Source organism: Antechinus flavipes, chromosome 1, assembly GCF_016432865.1.
Source record: "Antechinus flavipes isolate AdamAnt ecotype Samford, QLD, Australia chromosome 1, AdamAnt_v2, whole genome shotgun sequence".
Classification (NCBI taxonomy): domain Eukaryota; kingdom Metazoa; phylum Chordata; class Mammalia; order Dasyuromorphia; family Dasyuridae; genus Antechinus; species Antechinus flavipes.
Genome location: NC_067398.1, coordinates 40,781,089 through 40,808,883, shown reverse-complemented (window position 1 = coordinate 40,808,883; position 27,795 = coordinate 40,781,089). Strand labels below are relative to the sequence as shown.

The following is a 27,795-nucleotide window of genomic DNA, read 5'->3' as shown; positions in this document are numbered from 1 at the left end:
TATGATTGTGTAGGAAGGCTTTTGTAAATGCCTTGACTCAAATTTCTCATCATTTTTCCTTTAAAAATGGAAAGATTTCCATTTCCCTAGGAAGTCAAAGATAGTGAAAGTGATAGCAATTAATGATAGCTTACATCCTTTTCTTTGTCTCTTCTATTAAATGACTTGCCCAGGGTCACACAGTAGTAAGTATCTGATTAAGTAATTCAGGCCTGGCATTCTATCCACAGTGCCACCAGTCATTAGAAATTACCAAAATTTTAAATCTGTAGCTATATTAAGTCAAAAACAATAAAATTTCATTCATTTCTCCAATATTATTGATCAATGAGAAAAATTGCCTGAAAACATTTTTCCAATTTATTGTATTTATCTATAATTTATAATCTTAGAGAGTTACTTGAGGTCCAGAGAAGCTCCTTAACTCATCTATGACCAACCACACAGAAAACAATCATTAATCAAACAGTTAATATATTTCAGGAAATTTGCTAAGTGCTAATGTGACAAAGAATGGCAAAAACAATCCTTGTCCTCAAGGAGCTGATATTCAAATGAAAAGAAAACATTTCAAAAGCCAGATACATATAGGAGAAATATTGCTGGAAGGTAACAAAAGAGAGCTCACTGGGTGGGAAAGGCCTCTGGATGAAATCAGGATTTGGCCTAAATCTTGAAGGAGAGCAGAGAAACTAAGGGACGAGATGAAAAGGCAGAGTATTATAGACTAGCACAGTCTGCAAAAGATATAGAAATGAGAGAGACAAAATATTGTATTGGAGAAACAGCAAACAGGTCAGGATTAAGGAATGAATGATTTATCAAGAATATACCTTTGCCATTTCTGTTGAGAGACTCTAATCTACAGCAAGAGTTACAGGTCAATAAGTTCATGGAAAATAACTTGCTATGGTCACACAATCGGTATGTTTTAGAAGAAGGATTTGAAGTTAGAATTTCTAACTCTAAATCCAGCATATTGTCCACTATGACACATTGCTTATCCTTTCATCCCTTGTCGGAAGTAGGATCATGCTATTAAAATGGTCATGACTTTTACCCTTCTGATAAATGGGATGTAAGAATATCATATTTAGTTCTTCATAATATGTATTAAGAAGGCTATTAGCAAAATTGAACATATCCAAAGGATTCTAAAACATCATTTTTCTTCTTTAAGATCAAATTCAAAACTATAAAAATGCTCTAACATTTAACCTTATATAGATATTTTATATTTTAGTGAAATATGAATAAATATCAATACAAAAGAATTAAAACATTCTCTTGAATTTTGAAATATCCTATATCTCTCCACTGCTCACATGCCCACTCCCTTTTCCTGGTCTTAGACAACTGCTGTCCTCAGAAAATTTTTCTCAGGCTTTTTGACTCTCTTCAACAACACCAGATGTCAACATTTTAATTTATTTTAGAAGTCAGGAAGATCAGAATTCAAATCCAGCCTCAGATATCTGACAAATCACTTATTTTCTGTCTACCTTAGTTTTCTCATCTGTAAAATGAAAAATTAAAAAAAAAAAAACACCTAACTCCCAGGGTTGTTTTGAGGTTAAAATAATACAGCATTTATAAAGGCCTTTGCAGGACATAAAGTATTATATAAATACTATCTTAGCATGTGATGATGATGATGATGATGATGATGATGATGATGTAGGAAGGTTTTTGTAAATGTCTTGATTTCAAATGTCCCACCATTTTCCCTAAAAAATAGGTGGAAAGATTTCCATTCTCCTGAGAAGTCAAAGATAGTGAAAGTTAATTAATGATAGTTCCTTCCCTTTGTCTCATCTATTGCTTTCCTGTTCTTGTCTACCTAAATATGGTCTATCTTCTTTTGGTTAGAAAGAAGGGTGCTGGGTGAAATGTTGTGTTATTGAAAATGATCTAACAGGGAGGGACTGGCCTAATGCTATTGGAGATGAAGGTGATAAATAGGAGGCAGGGAAGCAATGGAGAGTTGTTCCAGTCTTGCTACATTGCTAGCATTTGCAAATGTTGCAGTAATATTAAGGTTTTGTTATCAGGATGCTAAGGGAAACATTTCACTCACTACTATAGGAAGATATAAAGAGACTGACCATAGCGATGCAGTTCTTTCCCATTTAACATATATTCTATTTTTCGTTTTGATTTATCAGTATGGGGAACTTCTAATAGAAAAAAAGGTCCCTCTATTAATACAATTTTGTATCTATTCTGCAATGGACAGCTTTTGAGTTGAATGAGGCACTTAGATTAAGTGACTTACTTGCCCATGGTCACCCAGTTGATAGTGATCAACGGAAGATTTGAACCAGTGACTTCCTCAATGATAGTGGATGTCTATCCACTACTCTGCACTGCCCCAGTTAAAAAACTTACTGTTTAAAGCACTTTAGGAAGTCAAAGTGATATAATAACCAATTGAAGATACACAAGTTATTCCATGGAATTAATACAGGGTATTTAAAAGAGTAACTAATGATCATGCTATAGGAATTTAAATATGGACTGAATTCAGGAGCTGCACAATAATATGGATATCCAGGTGTCCCAGGTTTGACTAAAGATTTGATTAAACCATCCGAAGTTCAAAGTAGTAACAGCACTTCTCTCATCCACCAGAAATCAAGGAGGACTCCATACTCTGAATTTAATATATGTATGAACACACCAACTGTAAACTATGTCAGATTTGTTTGCAGAAATCATTAATAAGGACAACAAAATTATAGGCAATTATCCAATTTGCATATGCAAATCCAATGAGCTACAAGTATAAAGGGTATGTATACATTTTTACAGGCTTCCCCATTGCATCCTTGAGTAGTTGACCTTTTGTATCTATTAAAAATCATTATGTATCCAGATGGTAAGTGCTGTCTTACCTGTGACAAATAGACGCAAAAATAATTGCCATTTTCAGACAGACTAATTGAGTAGTTTGCAAAAAGAGGGTAAGGGATAATTTGCAGGGATGACAGCCAGAGAAAAAGGTTCTACAAATATCTGCCATTTGGTTCCATTCATACCCATTATACCATTTATATCATATGTTATATATACATATACCAAAATTCAAAGTGTAATTTACAAAGAGAAAGAATCTTGTGGAAAGTAGGTTGTATTATAACAATTCTGTATGAGAAAGAAAACATGTTATATTTTCTCTCTTATCTTTAGGACATAGGACTCTATCCCTTAGAGACATGGCAGGGAGAGGGATAAAAGGAGAGAGGGAGAGATGGAGAGATAGAGGGAGGGAGGGAGGGAAGGAGGGGGAGAGAGAGAAGGGGGAGAGGGAAAGGGAGAGAGAGATAACAGAGACAGATACACAAAGAAATGATGTCTTTCTGTCAGATTACCAAAGGACCACTAAATTTTCATCAGTCTACAAAAGGTTTACTACCAAAAGCCATTAGTTCTTAAAACCTAAAAAACGTAAAATCAAACAAACAAAACCCAATTTATCTCTCTCTCTAAAAAAAAACAAAAACAAAAACAAAAAAACTGATGCATTTTCCTTTTCAGGAAATTCTTTTCCTGCTCCTTTTCCAGTCCTGCTTCCTTTTTTTTTTTTTGTTTTTTGTTCAGCTCAGGGAATTTACCTCCTGAGCTGTAGTTTGCCTGTGGTTCAGTGAGGACCCTAAGGTAGAGCATTTGGAGCGTGCTCAGGGCTATTTGGTTGGAAAACAATAGTTTTATTATAATAGATCTAGAGTTAAAAGGTCCCTTAGAGAGGGTGAGTACTCCAAACCCTTCATTTTACATTTGAGGAAACTGAAACCTGTCCATGAGGGATATTGAATGAGTAGTTCAAGGTACCAATAATATGGCTGAAACGGGATTTCAATTAACGTTCTTAGATCCCAAATCTTGCATTCTTTCCACTGCACCCAGCTGCCTCATTCTGGAGTGGATGCTATCAATCAGGGGTCTAGAGACCCTCAAGGAGTTCATGGACAAATTCTAGTGTCTCTGTGAACTTAAAGGGGAAAAATTCATCTAAATTTCCTTGGCATAATTTATTTCCTTAGTAACACTATGGATTTTATTTTATAAATTTAAAAACTTTATTCTGAAATGAGATTCATAGGCTTGGCCAGACTTACAAAGGGACCTATGCAATACATAAAAAAAAATGTTAAGAAATCTTGCTCTCAATTCAATTTTACCAACGTGCTCTTCCATTTCAAATATCTGTTATTCCAGTTGGTGGCTACATTTGAACCAGAAAGCTTTTCATTTCCAACTAAGCTTTTGTTTTCAAAGCATACAAAAGGAAGAGTGACTTTTGGACATTACCGTTCATTTTCTCTTACGATCTCCTTTCCTTTTTTCCATGTATAGACAGGCCGCGGGGAAGCCTTTGGTTTACACTCAATGACAACTTCGCCTCCTACTTTAACAAGGGTCATCCTTTTCAAAAGAGTTCTGGAGAAATCTGGACCCAAAGCTGAAAGAGAATATAGCAACTCAATTGAAGAAAAATTTGATGGTGACAAAATGGGCAACAAAGTAAAATAAACCTTGATCTTTATCTATCTTTCATTGCCTTATCATTTTCATCACAGATGGGAATTAGGGCTTTGATTTTAAGAGAAGAAACAATTAACAGCCATGTGTCTTTATAATAAATTGTATTGGGGAAAATATATGGATAATTGATGCATTTATTTTTATCTGAAAATCTCATGTCATACAAGCAGTGATCATGTTAGAAAGGTGGATTGGCACAATATATGGTGGACATAAGGATGGAGCAAAGACCATTTAGTCCAACATGCTCATTTTACAGTAAAGACTGACACTCAGGGGGCCAAGTGATCTGACACAGATACACAAGTCACATTAAGGCAGATTTAGAACCAAAGGCATCTGATTCCAGAGGCAATGCTTTCCCACTTGTATTATCGGATAGAATATTAGTTTTAAATTAAGGAAGCTCTACATTCAAAATTTTGCCTTTTATACACACTCTCTAAATCTCTTAATTGTTTCCTGTCCCAGGTAGCTTTCTAAGATAGTAAATTATAGTTGAGTCATTGACTTGTATGAAGAGAGATCATTTTGTCACTGGGACTTCCCTATACTTTTAAAAGCTTTGTTTCATACCAAAATGAACCAATGAGCAAAGTACTTAAGTCTTCACTGGAATTTCTTCTGATATATCAGAAACTATCATTCCTTTCCTTCTTGATGAAGAAATGGGTAATACAATATATAATTGTTTTATTGTCTCCAGATACAAGATATTGCTTGCCTTGCATGAGGCATTATTGCTAAGATTGCTCACTAGGGAAAAAAATCTTACTTCTTCACTTTGCCTTTATAGACTTGTAAAGGTCACTCAGAAATGCCACTGATAAATAGTTTTCTCCAAAAAGGAAAGGAAGCAAAGGATATCTGGATTTCCCCAAAAGGAAGATAATGAACATCCCTTTTGAAGATCTAATGTCAGAGTCTGATTATCTAACCAGTTATGGAGCTATTTAAGTGAGATACTCAATCTATAGTATATGGACATATATTCTCTCCAGAGTAATATAAGCTTACTAGATCTCTAGAGTAACAATGATTGAACTTAGGAACCTTATCAAACCTCAGCTTCTTAGTGGGACTTCAATGAAGCAATAGTGGCTATCAAGGTAAAGGTTTGATAATAGGGAATCTGCAAGTTGTGTGAGAATGGAATTGAAAGGCAGACAGCTTCCTAAGTTGGATTCATGCTAAAAGTGACTAAAATGTACATGATCCTTGGTATCAAAATGCTACATCTGTGTCTAAACTCCAAGTGGGTCAAGAATACAAAGAAAGATCTCATGTACACCAAAATATTCATTATATCACTTTTTTGACAGTCGGTCAAAGAATGTATAATAAAGTTATTATTATAAGAGCCAGCACTTATCACTCTTTAAAAATTTACAAAGTACTTTAACAGATTATTTGATTTGATCTTCACAACAATAGTGGGAAGGAGGCACTAGCAAAAGTATTGAGGTTTAGAGGGTTAAGTGACTTGTCCAGGATCATTTAGTAAGTATCTGAGCCAGGATGCAAAATAAAATTCATGTTCTATTTATCATGCCACAAAGTCAGCTGTTGGAAAATAGCCAAACCAATTGGTGACATGAATTAAATGTAATATTATTACCATAAGAAATTTTTTAAAAATTCAGTTTCATGGGAAGAAATGTGAACTGATATAGCATGAAGTGAACAAGCCTCAGAAATAATCTATACAATGATCATGACAACATAAATGGAAAGAACAATAAAATGAAACTGAGCACTATATACTCATAACTACCAAGCTTGGCCTTGGAGGAGATAGGGAGAAAATATACTTCTTAAATTTCCTAGGAGAACTGGGGAGCTGATTGTCAGAATTATAGAATTGAAGCATTACACCTCAATCACCATCTAATACAGCCCCTACACAAGAGATCCCCATTATATCATACAAGTGATCATTCAATCTTTGCTTTAAGACCTCAAAGGAGGGAAATTTCACAATCTCTCAAGGTATTCATTCCTTTTTTGGACAGCTCTGGTTGTTAAGAAGTTTTTCCTGACATCAAACTTAAATTTTCTTTGGAATTTCTATTTATTATTTTAGGTTTTGCTTTCTGGGGTTAAACAGAAAAGATCTAAATACTCTTCTACATTACAGAACTCCAAATAGTTGAAACAGCTTTCATATACCTCTTGATTTTTTTCCTTTTGATAGTATGTCCAATTCCTTCAACCACTTCCCATATGACATAGATTATAAGCATTTCACCATTCTTGCTGCCCTCTTAGGGACATTTTCTACTTTATCAATATTATTCTTGAACCTCAATACAATATCCCATATAACTTCTGAGAACAGAGCACAATATTTCAGCTTCATTTTCCTAGAAGTGAAGCCTCTTTTAATGCAGACCAACATTACATTAGCTGATTGACTTATCACATGACAGAGTTCATTAAAAATTCTAGATTTTTTTCAGAATACCTGAAATTTAACTATAATTCCCCCATTTGGTACTTTTGAAATTGTTCGTTTTTCACCCTTTTTTGTAGCCAAATACAAGTTTTAAACTTTATCACTTCTGAATTTCATCCTATTAGATTCAACTCCATACTCTAATCTTATCAATATTGCCTCTATAACATCTGATGTGTTAGCTCTCTCAACTTTGTGTCATTTGCAATTATTTGATGCATGACATCTCTGCCTTTATCCAAGTCCTTGACAAAAAGTGTTACTGGGGTACTGCACTGGAGATCTCCTGCAATGGTGACCTTAAACCATTAAGAGCTAATGTCAGAGTCTGATTATCTTACCAGTTATGGAGCCATTTAAGTGAGATACTTTTAATCTGTATTATATAGACATCCAAATAATCCATAGATAGATTTCTGGGTGCTTATAAATTTGGAATGGGAAAAGTTATTATTATATTATTATATAATTATAATTATTATATTATATTATTATTACATCATTATTAGCATATATCTCTACAAAATTAGCATTTCCTTCAATCATGAACACAGGAAACAAAACTTATTCTCAGAAGGTTCCATTGTCTTCACCAGATTTCCAGAGAGGTCTGGGGCACAAAAAAGGCAAACATCCTTTCATCTCATCTAATCCCTATGTCTTCATCTTCTCAAGAAAAATAGCATGAGGTACTTTCTCGAATGTTTTGCTGGCATCTAAGTAAACTATATTCACAATGTTGCCCTTATTTGCTACTGTCACAATCTTGTCAAAAAAAGCAAATGAGATGAGTCTAGCATAACCTATTCTTGATGTAGCCAGGCTGGTTCTTTGTAGTCACTCTTTCTCTTTCTAAATATTCATCAATAATCTCTTTAAAGAACTGTACCAACATTTTCAAAAGAGCTGATGTCAAACTTACTCATTGGTTAAACATACTAGCAGACGTGAGTTACATCTGTTGGTTTTGTGGAATTTGTTTTCTATTCTGTAGCCTTTTCTATATATTATGTATATATGTAATTATATATAATAATATGTTAAGTATAATAAATATATTTATTATATGGGAAGGCACATTGGATAATGAATGATGGGATAAGGATGTTATGAAATGAATGAAAGTTGCCTTAAAAATTCACACATAATATGACACAACCTTAATGATAAAAAAGAGACACTTTCCTATTAATAATAGGGAAATGAGTTTTTCTTGCTCTTGTCCTTGAACAAGGTAGTAGTTCTCCCAAACTGACTGACCATACTCTTAAGATGGAAGGAATGTGGGTGAACATAATAAATTCACCTGTAGGAGCTAGATGGCCCAAACAGACCAGAGAAGGGAGTTGGAGTAAAGGTAGGCCACCATTACCTTCTGCTACTCTCTCTATCTCCACTTTCTTTCTGATAACATCACAAGATGAACAAATGGAATTACGTGACCCTTAATTCAGTGCTGCTTCTTCTTCTTCTTCTTCTTCTTCTTCTTCTTCTTCTTCTTCTTCTTCTTCTTCTCTCTGTCTCTCTCTCTCTCTCTCTTCTCTCTTTCTCTCTCTGTCTTTTTCTTCTCTCTGTCTCTCTCTCTCTCTCTCTCTTCTCTCTTTCTCAATCTGTCTTTTTCTTCTCTCTGTCTCTCTTTCTCTCTGCCTCTCTCACACACACGTCCACCTTCTTGACTAACCTATTATCTATCAATCTATCTTTTATCTATTATCAGGTTGTTTCTTATGGGAACATATCCTTGTAGTCTTCGTTTATTCTTTTTTTTAAACAAAATTGTAATTTGGAGGTTGGAGCTCAGAGGATATTCTGCAGAGCCTGGAGTAGGAGGATCTTAGAGTTCAAAGATGGCCTCTGACATTCACAGCACTAGTTATGTGACCTTGGTTAAGTGTAACCTCTCTTTTCCTTAATCCACTGGAGAAGTAAATGACAAACCACTTCAGAATCTTTGCTAAGAAAACCTGAAATGGGGTCATGAAGAGTCAGACACAACTGAGCCATTTGGAGCTGTAGAGTAATTACTTGGTCATCTCTAACCTTGTGACTGGTTTGAAGACTCCACAAACATGAAATGTGTTCCTTGGTAAAATGTACTTATGCCATTTTCCCCCGTGGGACAGACCTTTCTATTCTTTTTCACTCTCACTGTTACACCATAGTTGGCCTGGGGCTTTGAAGCATTTTCTTGCACTTGGTATCTGCCCATTGAGACATATCTCTTTATATTCTAGATATATAAATGGATTTTGAAGATTTTTGTATTAGCATTTAATTCCCTAAGCAAGAATGTTATTTTGTTTGATTGCCTTTGAGCTAAAATTTCCCCAAAGTAGTCAACACATACTGTATTTTAATCCTCTGTGCTTGATAAATATACTCCCAGTTTTCAAGAAGAAATCTCTCTGTGTAATATATTGAAGTGTAATTTACTAAATCCCCCTGCTATCAATATCTTAAAGATTTCTAAGTTTACAAGACTAATTCTATGGGAAAATTGAGTAAGTCTTGTTAGCAATTTCATAGAAAATTCAGAAATAGAATACTGTTCAAAGAGATGGACATTCAAAAGTCCTTTGTGGAAAAAGATGCTGAAATGGATGAACTAATCTCTTGGTGAATATAATATGATATCTCTAGACTTCATTTTCTTGTATTTCAAAACTATAAATTTTGGCAGTTTGTCCCAATACACTTTACAAATCAGAGACTCCTTTGAATGTGAAACCAAGAAAAGTACACGTTACAAAAAATAATTTCTTATACCTGTTGAAAACAAAGGCAATAGAAAATGACTTTACTAGATGTGATTTGAATTTTTAAAAAATTTTCTTACCATAGAGATAAATCATATAACCCTTTGTAATCTGTAAAAATGAGGCTAGATTAGACAATCTCTCAAGTCCTTTTCCTGGCTAACATGTGATAATAATAGTTAACATTCATATTGTACTCTAAGGTCTGCAAAGTGCTTTATTATCTTATTTTATCCTCATAACAACTCTGGGAGGGGGAAGCTATTATTCTCATACCAAGTCAAATAGATGTTATTTACTCATGGTTGTGGAGCTGGTGTGTAAAATCAAATTTGAGCTTAGATCTTTCTAGCTCCAGATGTAATATTTTATTTATTATGCCACCAAACTTCTCCCTTCAACTTTAAATTTATGAAAGACTCTCCATTAAATTTGAATGACAAGAATAGTCAACATATATGCAATATGAAAACATGAAAGGTTTTCAGAGCACTTTATATGCTCATTTAATGCTCAGAGCATACCTAATGAAGTAAGAACATTATCCCATTTTGCAAATGAGAAAATCAACTAGAAGAGTTTAAGTGACTTATCCAAGTCACAGTTAATAAGTGTGGGCAGCAGGATCACTGGCCCTAGAATCATAAATTTAGAGTAAAAGTTTTCACTGAGAGCTATCTACACCCAGAGAGAGGATTGTGGGAATTGAGTCTGGACCACAACATAGCATTTTCACTTTCTCTGTTGTTTTCTTGAATTTTTTTCTTTCTCAGCTTTTTTTTTTTCCTTTTTTGATATGATTTTTCTTGTGCAGCAAGATAACTGTATAAATATGTATACACATATTATTAACATATTTAACATGTATTGGATTACCTACGTCTAGGGGAGGGGGAGAGTGGAAGGAGGGGAAAATTTGGAAGTTTTGCAAGGATCAGTGTTGAAAAATTACCCATGCAAATGTTTTGTAAATAAAAAGCTTTAATAAAAAAATTTCAAAGCAAACAAAAAAAGTTTTCTTTGAGGCTATCTAGTAAATCCTCTCATTTTATAAATGAGGAAACTGAGGACTGGGGAAATCAGATAACTTGCCCAACATCAATCAGATAGTAAGTGGCAGAACTGGTATTTGAATATGAATCTTCTATGTCTAACTATTATGTTTTTTTCTTTTCCTATTACTTTATGCTGCCTCTCAGCAACAAGCTTCTTGGAGACAGAAGAGAGGAAGTTCACCACTTCTTGATTAAGAAACTTCATAATTGGATAAGCCACATCCCATATAGGACTTGTTCATATGAGCAATCGGGATTTGACAAATTAGCCTGGTGGACACTGGAGGAGTTGATCTGTGCACTTTTCACATCTAAATTTCACAATGAGAAAATGTGGCTGAAAAGATCATAAAATAACTTTTTGATTAGTAACCCCAATTACATTCTGGAGACAATTTTTTGCAAAGTGCATAATATGTTTTCAAGTCAGACAAAGTAGTTAATATGAGGATGATGAAGAAGAAAGAAGAGGAGGAGGAAGAGAAAAAAAATTACAGAGGGAGAAGTCGCTAATGTCTTCAGAACTAAGAAATTCATAAAATAATTAATGATTATATAATTAGAATTAATGAAAAACTTAGATAAAAAGTTGACCACTCAAGGATCCTGTCAAATGCCCCTCCCTATTTAATCTACAAGGAGAAGCTCTCATAATCATGTGGTGATTGACTGTCCTTTCTATGGGTGTTTATATTGAAACTTCAAAGAGCACTCATGACCCGGGAGAGTGTTGGCAAAGCTCCAAAAGTTAGTCTTATGGTCTCATTCTTAATGGGCTGAGACTAGAAAAGTCTAGTCAAAGTTCCCAGGAAAGGGATTGTGAAGAACAAATCATTAAAGCCTAACATCCCAAAACAGTGAATTCTCTAGGATTTTGAATTTGTGAGTGTTTATGACAATTCTAAAAGACACACATTTATAATCATTTATAAACCTCTAGATTATTCAATGTAAATGTTGTTGATGGAAGCGAATTAATCAATCAATAAGCCTGTGTTAAGCATTTCTCCTGTACTAGGGCATCATTCTACTAGCAGATTAATGAGTTATATCTGCTGAACTTCTGCCTAATAAGCATACCAGCAATCTACCAATATCTCATTGATACTTTGGTGGAATTGTGCTCTCACTGATAGGGGAAGCCATACATGCCTTTCCATTGTTCAGGACTTTTGTTCATGTTGTCTAATAGTTCTAATGTGCTGGGACTTTTTCTTCTTGATCCTTAAATTGTATGAATGCCAGTGGAGATAAAGGGTTGCCATCAATTATTTATTTTCACTATATTGAGGGATAACAAGAGAGAGAAGGAGAAGGGAATAGCATTTTTTGAGTCTACTATGTCTATATTGTGTTTTTTAAAATAGATATTATCTTTTTAAATCTTCACAACAAACTGAGAGGAAGGATATTATTAGCTCCCTTTTACAATAGAGGGAACTGAGGCAAGCAGAGGTTTAATAACTTGCCTAGACTTGCAAAGTTAATAAGTTTCTGAGGTTACATGTAAACTTGTTAACTCCAGGCTGATTTCTATCCACTGTATCAATAGCTATTTTATGATTTATGATAATAAGCAGCAAAAAAAAATAAAAAAATAAAACTAGGACAAGCAGCTGTTGGCACATTGGTGGAAAGATCGTAGGGTATCATTTCATTAAAGGAGAAAAAAAATCATGAAAACTATTCTCCCGGGTGGGGAAGTAGGAGGAAAAAGAAAGGATATACCTGATAGCTTTTCATTTGAATCAATTATTCTTACTATTTGGAAGCTAACCTCAGTTATTTTAACCTGCTGAAGAAATACAAAGTGTTGTTTACAACCTGTAAATTTTTATGCCCTAGGGTAAAGTTCCAGGTGTTCAACCTTAGGTACAATTCTGCCTTTATGCCTGACTTGTCTTTTTCCTCTCGCACATTTCACCAAAGATATCCTTTGCTTTATTGCTCTTGTTCATTTCTTTGTTGGTAACATGTTACAGTCTACATTCATTAAAATGATCAGAAGCAGTGAGCTGAGAAAAGCTTTTAATGTAGTCCTCAAGCACTTATTTTTATTTAATTAAACTATGCTATATAAACTAAGCTATGCTTCACCACACTTTGATGCTAATTACTCTAAGTGGCCAACAGGGGGACTCTTGAAGATAAGTGTTCTATGAATCAGCAATCATTTCTACAAGGCACAAGACTTTGCCAATAGTTAACTCCTAAGCCTAATCTAGAATTGTAGCCCCAATTGGGGAGCATGAAAGTGTGACATTCATCTAGTTATTACAGCAGGTTAGTTATCACACAAATCATTCCATCCCTCTGGGCATCAGGTACCTCCTCTGGACATGGGGACTCTAAAATGAGGTGGTAGGATTAAATGACCTTGAAGGTCTCTTCCAGATTCAAATCTCTGATGAATATTCTAGTCTATAGAAACATCATTGGGAAGACAGTTGATAGTTACTGTGTAAGATGGCCTTTTAAAAGTTCAGTATTTCACACAGGCTATTATCCCACATTTTATCTCATTATATAATAAAAATAAAATCTATAGTGCATTCATTCAAAACTTTTCTCTGTCAATGAGATGATGTTAGTATAGTTACATAGAACCAGACACATTTCTTGACTCATTGTGCATGCAACTAGTTGGATGGGCACTGTGTATGGGTTTCTTCATATATAGTTACAGTTCATTGAAAGAGATGGTCCATTTGTTATTTGTAATAATATGTAGAGGTTTGGACTGAAGTTCACCTTTATACAAGATTGCTCTCAGCAAAATCACTAAAAGGTAGTTGAAATTTGTCCTTGGTAAGTTTCCATCTATCTCTTTAATATTCTTCTATTCCTTCTCAGAGTCTGTCTTCCTATTGGGCTTATATTACACTGCCACAGAACCTTACTTCCAGCTAGCTGCCATCATTTCCTATAAAATGTTTACATGTCTTTTTATATTTAAGGCATCTTCTTTGGAAACTTTTGGTTTTCAAATTTTGCAAAGTTGTATTGTGCTCCCTTCCTTAAAACAGTTCAGCAAATACAACTAATATAGTGACTAAGTTTGACAATGCATGCAACATTCTGCCTTTGTGATTTCCCCCACCTCTCTACCAAGAGGAAGGAATATTTCATTCTGGGTTCTAATTCTGATACTACAAATACTCATAGTTCAGTTTCTGGGCTCTAATTCTGATCATTACAAATACTCATAGGTCAGTTTCTGGGCTTTAATTCTGATCACTACAAATACTCATAGTTCAGTTTCTGGGCTCTAATTCTGATCACTACAAATACTCATAGTTCAGTTTCTGGGCTCTAATTCTGATCATTACAAATACTCATAGGTCAGTTTCTGGGCTCTAATTCTGATCATTACAAATACTCATAGGTCAGTTTCTGGGCTCTAATTCTGATCACTACAAATACTCATAGTTCATTTTCTGGGCTCTAATTTTGATCACTACAAATACTCATAGTTCAGTTTCTGGGCTCTAATTCTGATCATTACAAATACTCATAGTTCAGTTTCTGGGCTCTAATTCTGATCATTACAAATACTCATAGGTCAGTTTCTGGGCTCTAATTCTGATCATTACAAATACTCATAGGTCAGTTTCTGGGCTCTAATACTGATCATTACAAATACTCATAGGTCAGTTTCTGGGCTCTAATTTTGATCACTACAAATACTCATAGTTCAGTTTCTGGGCTCTAATTCTGATCACTACAAATACTCATAGTTCAGTTTCTGGGCTCTAATTCTGATCACTACAAATACTCATAGTTCAGTTTCTGGGCTCTAATTCTGATCAACACAAATACTCATAGGTCAGTTTCTGGGCTCTAATTCTGATCACTACAAATACTCATAGTTCAGTTTCTGGGCTCTAACTGATCACTACAAATATTCATAGTTCAGTTTCTGTAGTGGTCTTTGTGTTTGCATTATTAAGAGTCACTGCATATTACTCTTCTGAGTGTGATTATCTCCCTCTATTCCAGTTCTTGTATTCTCTGAATTTCTTTTATTTGCTATTTATTTCTTCTTTCATGAATTGCATTGATATATTATAGCTTCTCCAGCCCTTGCCCCAATTGATGGGAACCCTATCATAGCTAGTTCTTTTCTATCATTACAGATTCTTCTATCAGTATCTTGGTATGTACAAAACTTTTCTATTCATCTTTTTACTTCTTTAAAGGCTCAGTAATGAGACTTTTGGGTTTGTAATGGGAAAACTTTAAGGACCTCAAATAATGAATATCTAATGGTGGAGTTTCACTTTGCATGTAATCAAGGAAATTTTGTGGGTTTTCTTAGCACCCTGTAATACCATCAGATTCACATCATTTTGTGCCCAAGAATAAGGAATCAGTTGCAAAGATTTACCTTTTTCCATCTTTTCCAAAGAAATCTCAAGAAAGTAAAATATCTCAGTGGATCTAGGTACTTGAGAGAATAGGGAAAGTTTCATATGTGCATAAGTTTCCCTCACCTCCAGGAATGACTAATAGTAACCTTGGAGCAATAGATACATGCAAACTGCATAAATTCTCACAATATGATCCAACACATTTCTTGAATCCTAGTGTTCTGGATAAATGAAAAGAGATTTCCTGTGTAATACTAGACTCTTGAGGAGAAAAAAAAATTCCTAGAATTCAGGTTTCTAAAAAAAGAAAAGGGTAGCAGTGGCCTTGGAATCACTTTTTTGAGTTCCCCGAAGTTTGATAATTTGGGGAAGCAGCCATTCAGAGAGAGAAGAGAATTCTGGACCAATACTATCTTCCTTAAATACAATTTCTTTATAGCAAATCCTATTCTTATACCCTTAAGATCTAACTCATATTTGTTTACTATGATTAGAAGAAGAAGAAGAAAAAGAAAGTCACATGGCCCATCAAAGAAGCCGAGGGATTGAGGAAAAGCAACAATGGCGAAAATGAAAATGATGATAACAGTATTCTAGCTTGTTTGGCTTATTTAATATTTTACCCAGTTACATTCACAAGAATTGTTTTACATTTGTTTCTATATTTTTTGAGTTCATTTATTTTCACTCACTATTAAGAAACCACTTGTGAAGTTATGCAAAATATTTCCATAAGTCAAGTTGTGAAAAAAAACAACAACAACATAGATCTCCCATCTTAATGAAAATTAAGTCTAAAGAAAGAGAAAGAGAAAGGGAAAAAGAAAAAGAATGTTTCAGTCTGTATTCAGATACAATCAATTCCTTCTCTGGGTATGGATAAGATTTTTCATCATAAGTCCTTCCGAGTAGTCATGGATGATCGTATTACTGAGAATGGCAAAGTCATTCATAGCTGGTCATCTTGGAACATTGTTATTACTTTGTATATGGTACATTTTACTTTGAGTCCACGGAGGACTTTCCAGGTCTTTTTTCTTCCTGAGAGCATCCTGGTCATCATTTCCCATAGAATAATACTATTCCATCATAAACACACACCACACTTTATTGAGCCATCCCTAATTGATGGACATTCTTTCAATTTCCTTTTTTTTTTTTGCCCTGAGAAGAGAGCTGAACAGCATTCTATCTTTAGTTATAATGGCTTGAAAATAAATTGGGGCTGTGAGGCAGGGCATTTCTGTTGGGAATCCCTTTTCAAGGACTAGGCCAGATGGCATGATAAACATACACTTATAAAAACCTGAGTAAAGATTTTTCATTACCCAAGAGTACCTTTCTCTATAGCTACCAAGTGGTCAGAGCTCGATTTATCTTCATGAATATTTACCTAAAATTTTGGTGACAACACTGATAACCACTGATCAAAGGCTAAGAATTTGGTTTTGTCTATTGTTTTAATTCTTCAGCATAATTGGAATCTCCTCGTGTGATTATAGCTATAATTCCCAGTTTCTAATTTGGAGCCTACTTGAATTTAGCCTCCTACATTTTTTGATAATGTGGGCACTTAACTGGAAGGCTTCTAGAGGCTAGAGAAGGCAAGTTGCCCTCTTGCTGGAGGCTGACACTTCAAATGATTTGAATTTTTCATAATCCAGCTCAACTGGGTAGTAAAAAAAAATCAACCTCCCTTGTAGATAAGCACTTAATGAAGTCTGCATGAAATAACTTCGAATTCCATGTGAATGCTTTTGTAACTTGGAAACCAATCATCTGAATTAATGCCAAACTAACCAGATAATTGTTCCAGTTTGCACCTCATTTTAATTGCATCATCCATTACTTGATGGTATTTTGAATGTCTACTCCAGGGTCAGATGACCGCCACAAAACTGCCTGGGCAATTCCCATTATGACAGACTGTTAAACAGGGTTCTTGGGAGTAAGAACAGTAGATATAACTGCCTGATATCTTCTTTGGACACATCAAGACACCCCATAAATTCACACTCTCGGCAAATACCTAACTGTGCTCTAGGATCTTTTGAGGCTCATTGCAAGTGGATTTCTCTGGATTTCACTAGTGAATCAATGTTAGATATTAACCAAGTTCTAGTAAATACAAGGATACAATGCTTTAATTGTATGAGTTAGGCCTAAAATTAGACAAGAAAAGAACAATAGGTCAAATTATCACACAATTATTTTAATGACCACCAATATTTTTTAGGTGACAAAATATGATGATATTCTATTGAAAATATTCTATTGAAGATCACTCACTGAACATTAGAGAGGTGCATAATAAGTAGGAGCAGGGTGCAACACATTAAGTAATTTTATAGGGGAAGTGGTTTAAAAGCCATGAGTGGGCCTAAAGATGGACTTTACACTTGGTAAGAGCAAGAAACATCTGAGAGATGATGTCTATACTCCATTAGTATCTACTTAATTTCAAGAGAACGAGAGGAAGTTCTTAAGCCCAAGAGGTGAAACTCTTTCCTTTTCCTACCACCAAACATCCATCCATAAGTTTTATAGAAAAATATGAATGAGAATGGAACAAGATGTTCAGATATGGATGGGCTGCCATCTGTATCACTGGAGGGTAATTCCCTCAATCTCTGTTCAATATTAAGTTGCTTGTGATTCAAATAATCACCGATAACTGGCTTCACATCTAACAGTCATACAATATTGACTTTTATGTTCTGAAAAACACTTATACACAGGAGACACATGCAACAGCAGATAAAATTACACTCTAGACCTATCCAAGTGGATCAGTTCCTCTTTTGGACTACTGGAACACTGTGTGGGCACACATCATATCCCATATGTGTGGATCAATATGAGTAGTGGCAAAAGCATTTGGCCTGCAGTCAATAGATAAATTCCATTTCAGGCATTCACTAGACATATGACTTTGAGCAAATCATTTTATCTCATTAAGCCACAGTATCCTTGATCTATAGAATAAAAATTATCTGTGGTGCTGATCTAAGTAGGCTATTTTGAAAATCAAATGGGATAATGGATACCAAGCATTTTGAAATCTTTAAGCACCAGACATAGGATGATGATGATGATGATGATGGTGATGAAGAAGCATATATGTCTAATCAGCAGCTTTCAGATTTGTTGATTTAGTCAATATCTAGCAGAACTACTGGTCACGGAAATTTCAATTAGTACTACCCACTCTGGCTGTTACTAAGGTCTGGATACATATCCAATAGAGAAAAATAAATAATCGATTCCCAAACCCCAGTTACAATCAACAAAGGGCTACCGATTTTTACCTCTCTTACTAATGGCCAAGCCTGATCTAAATTATTGACCTAAAGGTGAAAATATCTGCATTCCATTTGCCAATCTAATTCAGTCTAGCATCCGGGTTAATTATTTAGGAGGCAAGCAGTTGCAATCCATCAAACATGGATATGTCACATGCACATTAAATACCTAGACTGAATGCATAAAACACGATTAAGGTAAAAGCTTATCAAGTTTATGCATCCTAATCATTGCATTTCTTATTCATGACTTGGGGGATTCCTCCCCACCCCCAGAGTTAGAGGAAATTTTCTTTATGGCTCTGGAGGATCCAGATGTATGATTAGTATCAGAGGCCAACATTACCTTTTAAAATATTAAACTTTTTTTTTTCCTTTCATCAATATGAAAACTGCTTCATTCATGACTCACACAGGTAATCACCACTTACTGGTTTCACCCCTGAGAATTACACCATTCTGACTTTTACTCCTTGAAAATCACTGGCAGGGAGAATTTATATACATGTGATATTGGATATAATTATACTATAAGCCTGTCCAAATATAGCCAGTATTTGTGAATTTTCCCCGAAGTTAAATGGTCTTTATATTTGGAGAACTCCTATTTTCATATTTTGGGGCCTAGATATTATGATTTTAGATACTTAAATATTCTTTCTAATTTACTTTTTTTTTTTTTTTTTTTTTTTTTTTTGCTTGGGAGACAGAACTCAGGATGGAAATAGACTATAGTGGCAAATCCCTTATTCTTAGCCTGGCATGTGCAACATTCTTTGCATTCCAGAATCTAGCTCCAAAACTAATTTTCCAATTTTATGTTCCACCCTTCACTCCAGCTAGAGTAATCTATTCATTGCCCACTAATTAAGATCTGGTTTTGTATTAAACCACTAGCTCTTGAATGATTATTATTTTCAGGATAGTGAACGTGACATTCTAACCAGAATGTTCCCAGTCTTCTTCTCTTTCAGTTCTATCCATTTTTCAAAGCTTATCCTTCCTTCCATGAAGTCCTTCTTGACCATCACAGTGCACATTAATCTCTCCTTAGAAGTCCCATACTATTTCTTATAATTCTTTTGTTACTTGGCACATTGCCTTTTGCTGTTTGCTAACTTCACATTGAATAAATTCAGTGAATGCTTATTGAGTGTTGATGTTGTACAAGGCATTGTTTTTTAACTGCTAGGGATAAAAAAATGAATTAGAGCAACACAGAATGTAGAGATGAAAATGCCTTTTGAGATCATCAAAAAAAAATTCCTATTTTTTTTTATTTTTACAAAGGAACAAATTGAGGCCCAAGAAAGTTGTCACTTGGTCAATGTTACCATATACACAATTATCGCAAATACAGTATTTTTTCTGATAAAAGAGAGTAGAAGGAGGTAAAAAAGTAAAATGACTTAATATCTGTCTTCAGATACGAAATTTGATCTAATAGAATCAAATAGAATTTGATCTAATAGGATCAAATAGAATAGTAAGAAATCCACAGTCTTTATGAAACCTGCATAAATCCTGTCTCTCCAATTAGATTGTAAGTCCCTTAAGGACAAGAGCCATGTTTTTATAATCCTTTATAATACCCTTTCAGTGCCTGGCATATTCTGTTTAACATTATTAGTATACATTTGTTAATTTAACTGAAACATGAAAAGTACTTGAATTAAATCTGCTCCATACTGTTAAAGTTTTGCAAGACAATCAAAGCTATCTTTCTATTTGGATGCTTTGAGTACTTTATTGATGACTAAGCTGGGAGACATAATTAGGAATTATGAAAAACAAAGGAAGTCATAATTTACAATCCAAAAGTGCTCTCCTTTCTACTGTAGAATTTTTCAGCAATTCCTCTAGGAATTCAGTTCATCTCTTTCTAAAAAAAAAATTGTAGAAAATTGCATCTGAGTCTATTATAGAGGTAAATCTTTGGAAATGAGAACTTGCATTTTAAGACAATATGCGTACATTCATAGGTTCCTATTTTCTTGGCCAGTGTAGATTTTCCAAAACTATGGCACAATGAGAGAAGAAGTCTACTGTACTAGAGGAGTGTTCATGTGTCATTAGGCAGAAGAAGCCAAGTTGGCGTGTGTAAGTTTCCTTGGCTTTGTTTTCTTTTGATTTATGAAGTGAGAAGCATGTATATTTAGGATTCTGAAAGGGCCAGAGCTGCTCAATGGCCTTAGTGGCTTTCTGAGGAATGGAAATATCAGGCATCTCTTGAGCAGCCACAGTCCCGTGGGCTCTTGGAATCAACAATTTTGTCTTAGACTTTGTTCAGTCTTAGACTGAACTGATCATAAATGGGGGTGGGAGAGTGGGGAAGAGAAGGAGCAGGGGAGATGAAGTCTGAAAATATTCACATTTCCATCTCCTCTCACTTCTATGCTTGCTTTTGCATCTTAGACCTCACTCCTCAAACAGGGAAAAGTCTTGCTATACTGGCAAGAGGATATCCCATTTCCTAAATCAGTGTTTTTGTCCTGACTTCTCCCTGGAATTGGATCCTTACTCTTGCCTTGGTGAACCTCTAACTCCTTTCTCATTTCTTCAGTTGTTAATTCTTCCTCTCTTCCAAAATTTTGTTATTGTTCAGTTATTAAGTCATGTCTGACTCTTCATGACTTCGTGGACCATATTACATCCATGCTGTCTTTGGGGTTTCTTTGGCAAAGCTACTGAAATGGTTTGCCTTTTTTTCCTTCTCCAGTGAATTAAGACAAATAGAGTTTAAGGGACTTGGCCAAGTCCACAAGTTATAAGTGTCTGATTCCAGATTTGAATTCCATTCTGCCTGATTCCGGACCCAGTACTTTATCCATCGAACCTCCTAGCTGCTTCTTTCTTCTAAAATAAGTCTGAATTTATTTGGCATGTATTTGTCCGTTATTTAAGACACAATCTATTATTATGTCTGTCTAATTATCTGTCTATATATTCTTTCCTTCCTAGTGGAAAAATCCCTTGAAGTTGAGCTTTGTTAAGATTTTGTATGTATTACCTCAGTATCTGGCACATTTTTGTTAGTTTGTTTTTTCCCCCCAGACTCGTTTTCATCACTATGAGAGTTTGGAACTAAGAACTTCTGTCATTCCTTTCAGATCAGCAATTTTCCTATAATTAAAAATTTTAGAGAATTATCAGGGCACTGAGAGGTAAAATTATTTGTCTAAGGTTACACAGTCAGCATTTGTCAAGGTAGATCTTCAGAGATCTTTATGTTTCACAGGCTATTATTCTAACCATTATACCACACTTTTATTGAATGGAATTAAATTAATTTTAGGATAGAAACTTGAGATGCCAGGACCACTCACTTGCAACAACCTTGTGAATGATCAGCAAAATTCTAGAGCTTGTCAAATTGTAGATATCTGGGTAAAATATCTCTATTATGTTGACCGTTATGCTGATGTTTTTGCACTCATCATATACTCTTAACTGCACCAATCAAGGGATACAGATGAACAGTAATCTGAAGGAGCAGTGAAATCATTTAGTTATGAATTTATGCTGTTGACATAGCTTCTCCCCCCTAGTGAATTTCTCTTCCTTATTATATTTGGCCTTGGCACATACTAAAATAAATTTATATTAAAATGGACAGTTGTCAAGTGATGGTGAGAAACTAGGCCAGGATACTAAACAAACCCATGGCTAAAATACTGAATAGATAATGAATATGGAAGATTTTTAGAGCTGCCTGTGCCAATTAAGTTGATATAGGAAAGAATGAGTTGAGTTTCGTTGCCTCCATGTTACGATTTATCTGCTATAGTCTAATCTAAATCCAATCACCTTTTTCATACTTTTTCTCTCTAAACTGAAGTTTTAGGATAATTATACTATAGTATCATGGATTTAAAATTGGTGGAGACCTCAGAGATCATATTGCCTAAATCTTTTTATTTTATATATTATGAAACTAAGGCCCAGAGAGCAAAAATGGTTTCTCAAGATCACACTAGTAGGAACAGAGTCAACATTTAAACTTAGGTCTTTTGATTCCAATACAATTCAGAATTTTCACAAGGTTAAGGTCAATTTAGGTATGAAAAAATGAGCAGTAAATGCTCTATGTTTTCAACAGAAATCAGTGGACAGGAGGCTGTATTAAGAAATAGGACTATTTACTTTATTTGAAGATCATATAGAGCATTTTTCAAGCATCATGTCTTCTGCCTGAAGAATCTCTTTGTTTTGCCTCTTGGCTTGAATACTCAAGCTTGGACAATGATGTTTATTTGGTTAGGGGGTATATTTTAAAAGTAAATTAAATTAAATTTATTTTTTCGTAAGAAAATTACTCACCAATAACACTGAGCTCAGCACTGGCAAAAATAATTCCATGTCTGTTTTCAGCCACACATTGATACATGCCTGCATCAGAAAGGTTCACGGTGGTTATGTTCAGTGTCCCATGCTCAATTTGAATTCTGTCCTGTAAAAACACCAAGAAGTAAAAAATATAACCCTCTACAACTCAGGCCTTGAAACCATCATACTCTATATCATATCGAGGGGGACAAAACAAGAAGAAAATGGCAGTCATACAAGCAATTTACATCTCATGATCTATTTGTCTGTCAACTGAATTTGTGTCAGGTCAGATGCTAAATGGAATCACCAGTACATCAGCTGGTAAATGGAATTTAAATTGTAGTACTCTCCTGAGTTCTCATTGATTTAATACTGAAACCATTCAGATTAATATCCCCTCCAAGTAGATGAACGTGAAATTTAAAATGCCTTTCTATTCTCAGGTTCTGGACGAGCTTGGAAAAATGCAGCCAACTTTACCGTCTAGGGCATTTAAAACACTCAAATTATTGGAGGGCATGACTTAGAAGGTTAATAGGAATGTAATCATCTCAGATGGTGTAGAGAGAAACATTTAATATGGGCTGAAGTTTACCAAAAAAAATCTATGCTAATAATTTAATGGTCCCTTACTTTATTTCTGCCACTAACATGATTTAAGTTCGCGACCATCTGCTGGTGGCCAACATGAAGCACGTAAAATTAGTGTGTGGAACAAAAGACTCAAGTCTCGTTTATCAGCCCAAGGATACGTGATATGTGTTATTCATTTTCATAAGTGCAAAAAAGTAGTCCCCCGTTCCCTAGTGAGCCGCCATTTAAAAAATAAATAAATAACATGAAGAAAGCATTGGATTTTGTCTTGCTGTAGGGGGGCAATTTAGTGCAGGTAGACACTTATTAGGTTTTGATCAAATCTAGGCATCCATGTTCCCTCACATTAAGCAAAGAGAGAAAAATGCCATTACCTTCATACCTTCACGGCAGCCATTTGTTTTCGTTTGGCTTTATAATTGAGAGAATCATGGGACTGACAGGATCCCCTCTGGTGAAAGAAAGGGAATGTGTGGGACAAGGGAAGGCAAACCAATTTTTTCTCTTTCCTTTCTTTTGTGTAGCATTCATCTTTAGGCTGTTCTTCATGCCATTGCTTAGAGCGGAGCCCTTTCCCTGGGTAGCCTAAATACAGGAAAAACTCCAAGGCAAAAAATTGGCTCGCTCCTCAGAATGGAAGGAAATGTCAAATTTCCTTTAACTTTTGAAGTTCAGTTTGAAAATATAGCATAGGAAATTAAATTGAGACAATCGTTCTTCACCCTAAGGCTTCCAGATTTCATCTGGGATCTTTCATTGGGGCTTCCTTAAATTTTGATTTTCATTTTAAATGTTATCACACCAATTTTTCTCTGCCTAAAAAGTGATATGTGTTGTAGTCAAATGAATAAAAACTTAAATTCTTTTTTTACCCCCCCATTCATATAAAGTTTTATCTTTACTTATGTGCTTGTGTTTTCTTTTTCCTTTTAAACAAGTACTTATTAAATACCTACTTAATCTGGCATTGTGTTAAGTACTTTACTAATATTGTCTCATCCAACAACACTGAGAGGTATTAAACTTGGTATCGTGTAACCATTGTCATTGATGTTCTTACCTGAGTTAATAATGGTTCACCATTTTTTAGCCACCTATATGTAGGCTTTGGTCTCCCATTTGCTTTGCACTCCCAAAAGATACTTTCTTCAATGGCTACATGTATATCATTTATCTTTTGGATCCAGTTAGGCTGAGCTGAAGTAATTTAAAAAAACATAAAAAGAAGACAAAAAATCATGAGAAATCAATTATAGTATTATTCAATCTTTTTCAATACCTGCTGAATCTTGGATGATCTTTCCTAGAACGATGAAACTCAAGGTTTGAACATTAGTTTAGGAGCCCATTTTCCTACTTCCTAAGATGATAGTATACATAATCCTAATCCTATATCCCATGTGTGTATGTGGGAAATGACATAGTGTGGCAGTACTTAGTTGAAAAAGAATTAGCTGTACTAGCTACTGTCAACAAATATATATTGAACCAAATACGTATGTGTATAAGTGTTTATGGATGTATTCTCATGTTCAGCCTGGAAAAATTATCATCATGCCCCCTGCCCCTAAAGTTTTATATATATATATATATATATATATATATATATATATATATATATGTGTGTGTGTGTGTGTGTGTGTGTGTGTGTGTGTCTATATATAATATATTATATATGTAATATATATATGTAAACTACCACCTCTGTACAACCCATAGACTATGTCCAAGTAACATGGTATAAAGGAAAGAGCCAGTGCTTGATTTGGGATCAGAGGTCCTAAATTTAGATTTTAACCTTCCTTTCCCTCCAGAATGACCTCAGGACTAAGCTATAAACTGAGCTGACTAATTCAGATTTTCATTCAATCTATGACCCAGGTGAATTTTTTTCTGTGTTTTGAAACACTGCCCAGGCACAATCCTGCATCCTGCCACCCTCCAGGAAAATAGTTGACCTAGAATCCTCTCTCACTTGTTGGTGTTTTCAGACCCTTGCCCACTCATGACACCCTTAGTGTTGATCTTGAGCCCTCTTTCTCCAAAACTTCCCAATTCTATTTCCACGTTTCCTCCATATGTCTCCTCTTCTTCACTCACACAACTACCATTCAGGATTGATCCATAGGCAGTTTCTGGAAATTGATTAAGAATGTGGACCTCAGAATTATCATATTATTTCATCTTTAAAATATAATAAGCAATACAATGAATTTCCATTTTTCATAGGACCTCTTTTCTGGGACAAAATATTTTCATAGGCTTCAGAAATCCTCTATAGTTTTTCATCTCTCTCTACATTGGCTAAAGTATAGTAGAAGCAGAATGGGGTCACAGAATGAAACTCTCCACTTTGAGTTAGGAAGATATAGCTTCATATTCCATGTAAAACACTTGTAGCTCTAGGGATAGAGCTCACAGCTTCAATTTACTCATCTGTAAAATGGGAAATCTAGTACCACTTAGAACATAAGAAAGTTGGGAGGCACCAATGAGATAATATTTGTAAAGCTCTACACATTTTCAAGTACTACATTAATATCAGATATTAGTAATAGTTAGTGGCTAAAGGAACACCCTCCAGGGCACCAGAAAAGCCATATTCAAGTCCCAAGTCTATCCTTAATTGCTTGTATGGTTTTGAGTATATCAATTTTGTTTCCTGGTCCACTTTCTTAATTTGCAAAATAAGAGGCTTAACTGAACAAAGATTTTTGACCTGGAGTACATAGATTTCAGAATATATGCAAATTTGGAGAGGAACAAATTCCATCTTATTTTCATATTATTTATTTCCTTTATAATTCTATGTATTTTTTGCTTTTTAAAAATATTGTTCTGATAAGGGATCTATAAGATTCACCAACCTGCCAAAAGGCTCCAGAACACATAAAAAAGATTAAGAATGACTGAACTGAACAAAGGCATTTATTCAATTGTTCTAAATAAATAGGGATTGTTCATTTCAGGTTCCTTATGATAATTTTATACATTTGAAGACAGCTACAACATTTACCAACTCATGATTCCATCTACCATGGCTAGTGGACTCATCAGATATTCTTGAAGAGTAGCTTTTGAGGTCATTGACAATGGAGAATAATGTTGGGAATTATCAGAATGATGGTTGCTATTTTTGGAACATTAATTGCTCACAGTATTCCAGTAGCACAATACCTACCAGTGCATACCTATTAAGTAGCAATTAAAGCTCAGTATTACTTAGGAAAAGCTCATCAAGTTTTATTTCAGAGTGTTTGTGAACTCAGATGGGAAAAAATCCGTGTTATTCCAATATAATCTGTTTCCTTTAGGATCCTGTACTTCATATGATTTTAAAAACATTACCCTGAGAATAATTTTTGACAGATTTCTAACTTTTCTGACTTCCCCAACTTTACTTAGTATGGTTTTAGATACACATGTCCACAAATTAATTCAAAGGGGAAAAGACTAGTTTTGAAATGGAATTGAGATATCTTTTCTTTTTGATGATACCCAAACAAGGAAATAATTTAACAAATAACACTGCCAGTAGAGGTCTCCAGGCTTCTGCATAATATTACTTTAGCTTTTTTCCTTCTATAATCAGATAAGAAAATTTCATGTTTTGCAAAGAGCCGAAACACAATTTTGTAAATCCCTTTCAGATTGGGATGATGTGTAGTTGCAGATGAGAGAAGGTTGAAAGGATAAACTTTGGGGAAAAACCCAACAACCAACAATAAGAAAAAGCATCAATAAATATTAGCTTGAATTGGGCAGAGAGGATTTATAACCATTAGCCTAAAACATGCCTAAATCTGTCATTATTCTCTCTTTTTCTACTGTCAATCCAAGGGGAGTTCACAAGGTAGATACCTTTTTGTGCTCTGTTTGGGGAATTTGATGCATAACCCTGTTATGGCTGATGGCAGATATCCACCTAATTTTGTATGCAATCCACTGAATATTTACCCCCTGCAGAGTCCGTAAAAAACAAGGCAAACAAGAAAAGCTGCGGAAGTTTGAACAGAATACTAAACACCGAGTCAAACTTTTCAAAGGGACTAGAAAACAGAAGGGCGAATGTATCTGTGGGAGCAAAGTCAAGTTGCAATTCAAAAGGAAGCATCAACACACCAAAGAGGCAGGGATAGATTTCAATGGCTTAGATAGCCGGTAACATTTAGGCTCATTCATTGTTTATTTTCAAAAAATGGAAAATTTGAAGTAAAAAACCTTGAGCTATCAAATGAGGGGAAAAGCTGGAGAGGGTATTGAAAAGACCTTGCATAATTCTACTTGATTAAATGCCTTCAACAGCACTCCCTTTCATTCCACAAGGTTGGAGAGTTCAAGATCTACTCAAGGATGCACAATAGCTGATCTGTGTGTTGGTCAAGTTAA

At 34.8% G+C, this 27,795-nt stretch overlaps 1 protein-coding gene across 2 annotated transcripts in view; it reads right to left on the bottom strand.

The window, feature by feature from the left end:
• The window catches only part of LOC127551357 (contactin-4), a 703,767-nt gene that overhangs the window by 149,534 nt on the left and 526,438 nt on the right, over positions 1 to 27,795 (bottom strand). For both annotated transcript variants that reach the window (XM_051981038.1, XM_051981047.1), the window contains exons 9-11: positions 24,467 to 24,603; positions 22,804 to 22,933; positions 4,312 to 4,462 (exon numbers count right to left, since the gene is read on the bottom strand). In XM_051981038.1, the coding sequence (XP_051836998.1) occupies positions 4,312 to 4,462; positions 22,804 to 22,933; positions 24,467 to 24,603 (418 nt within the window). The remainder of the gene's footprint in view (positions 1 to 4,311; positions 4,463 to 22,803; positions 22,934 to 24,466; positions 24,604 to 27,795) is intronic.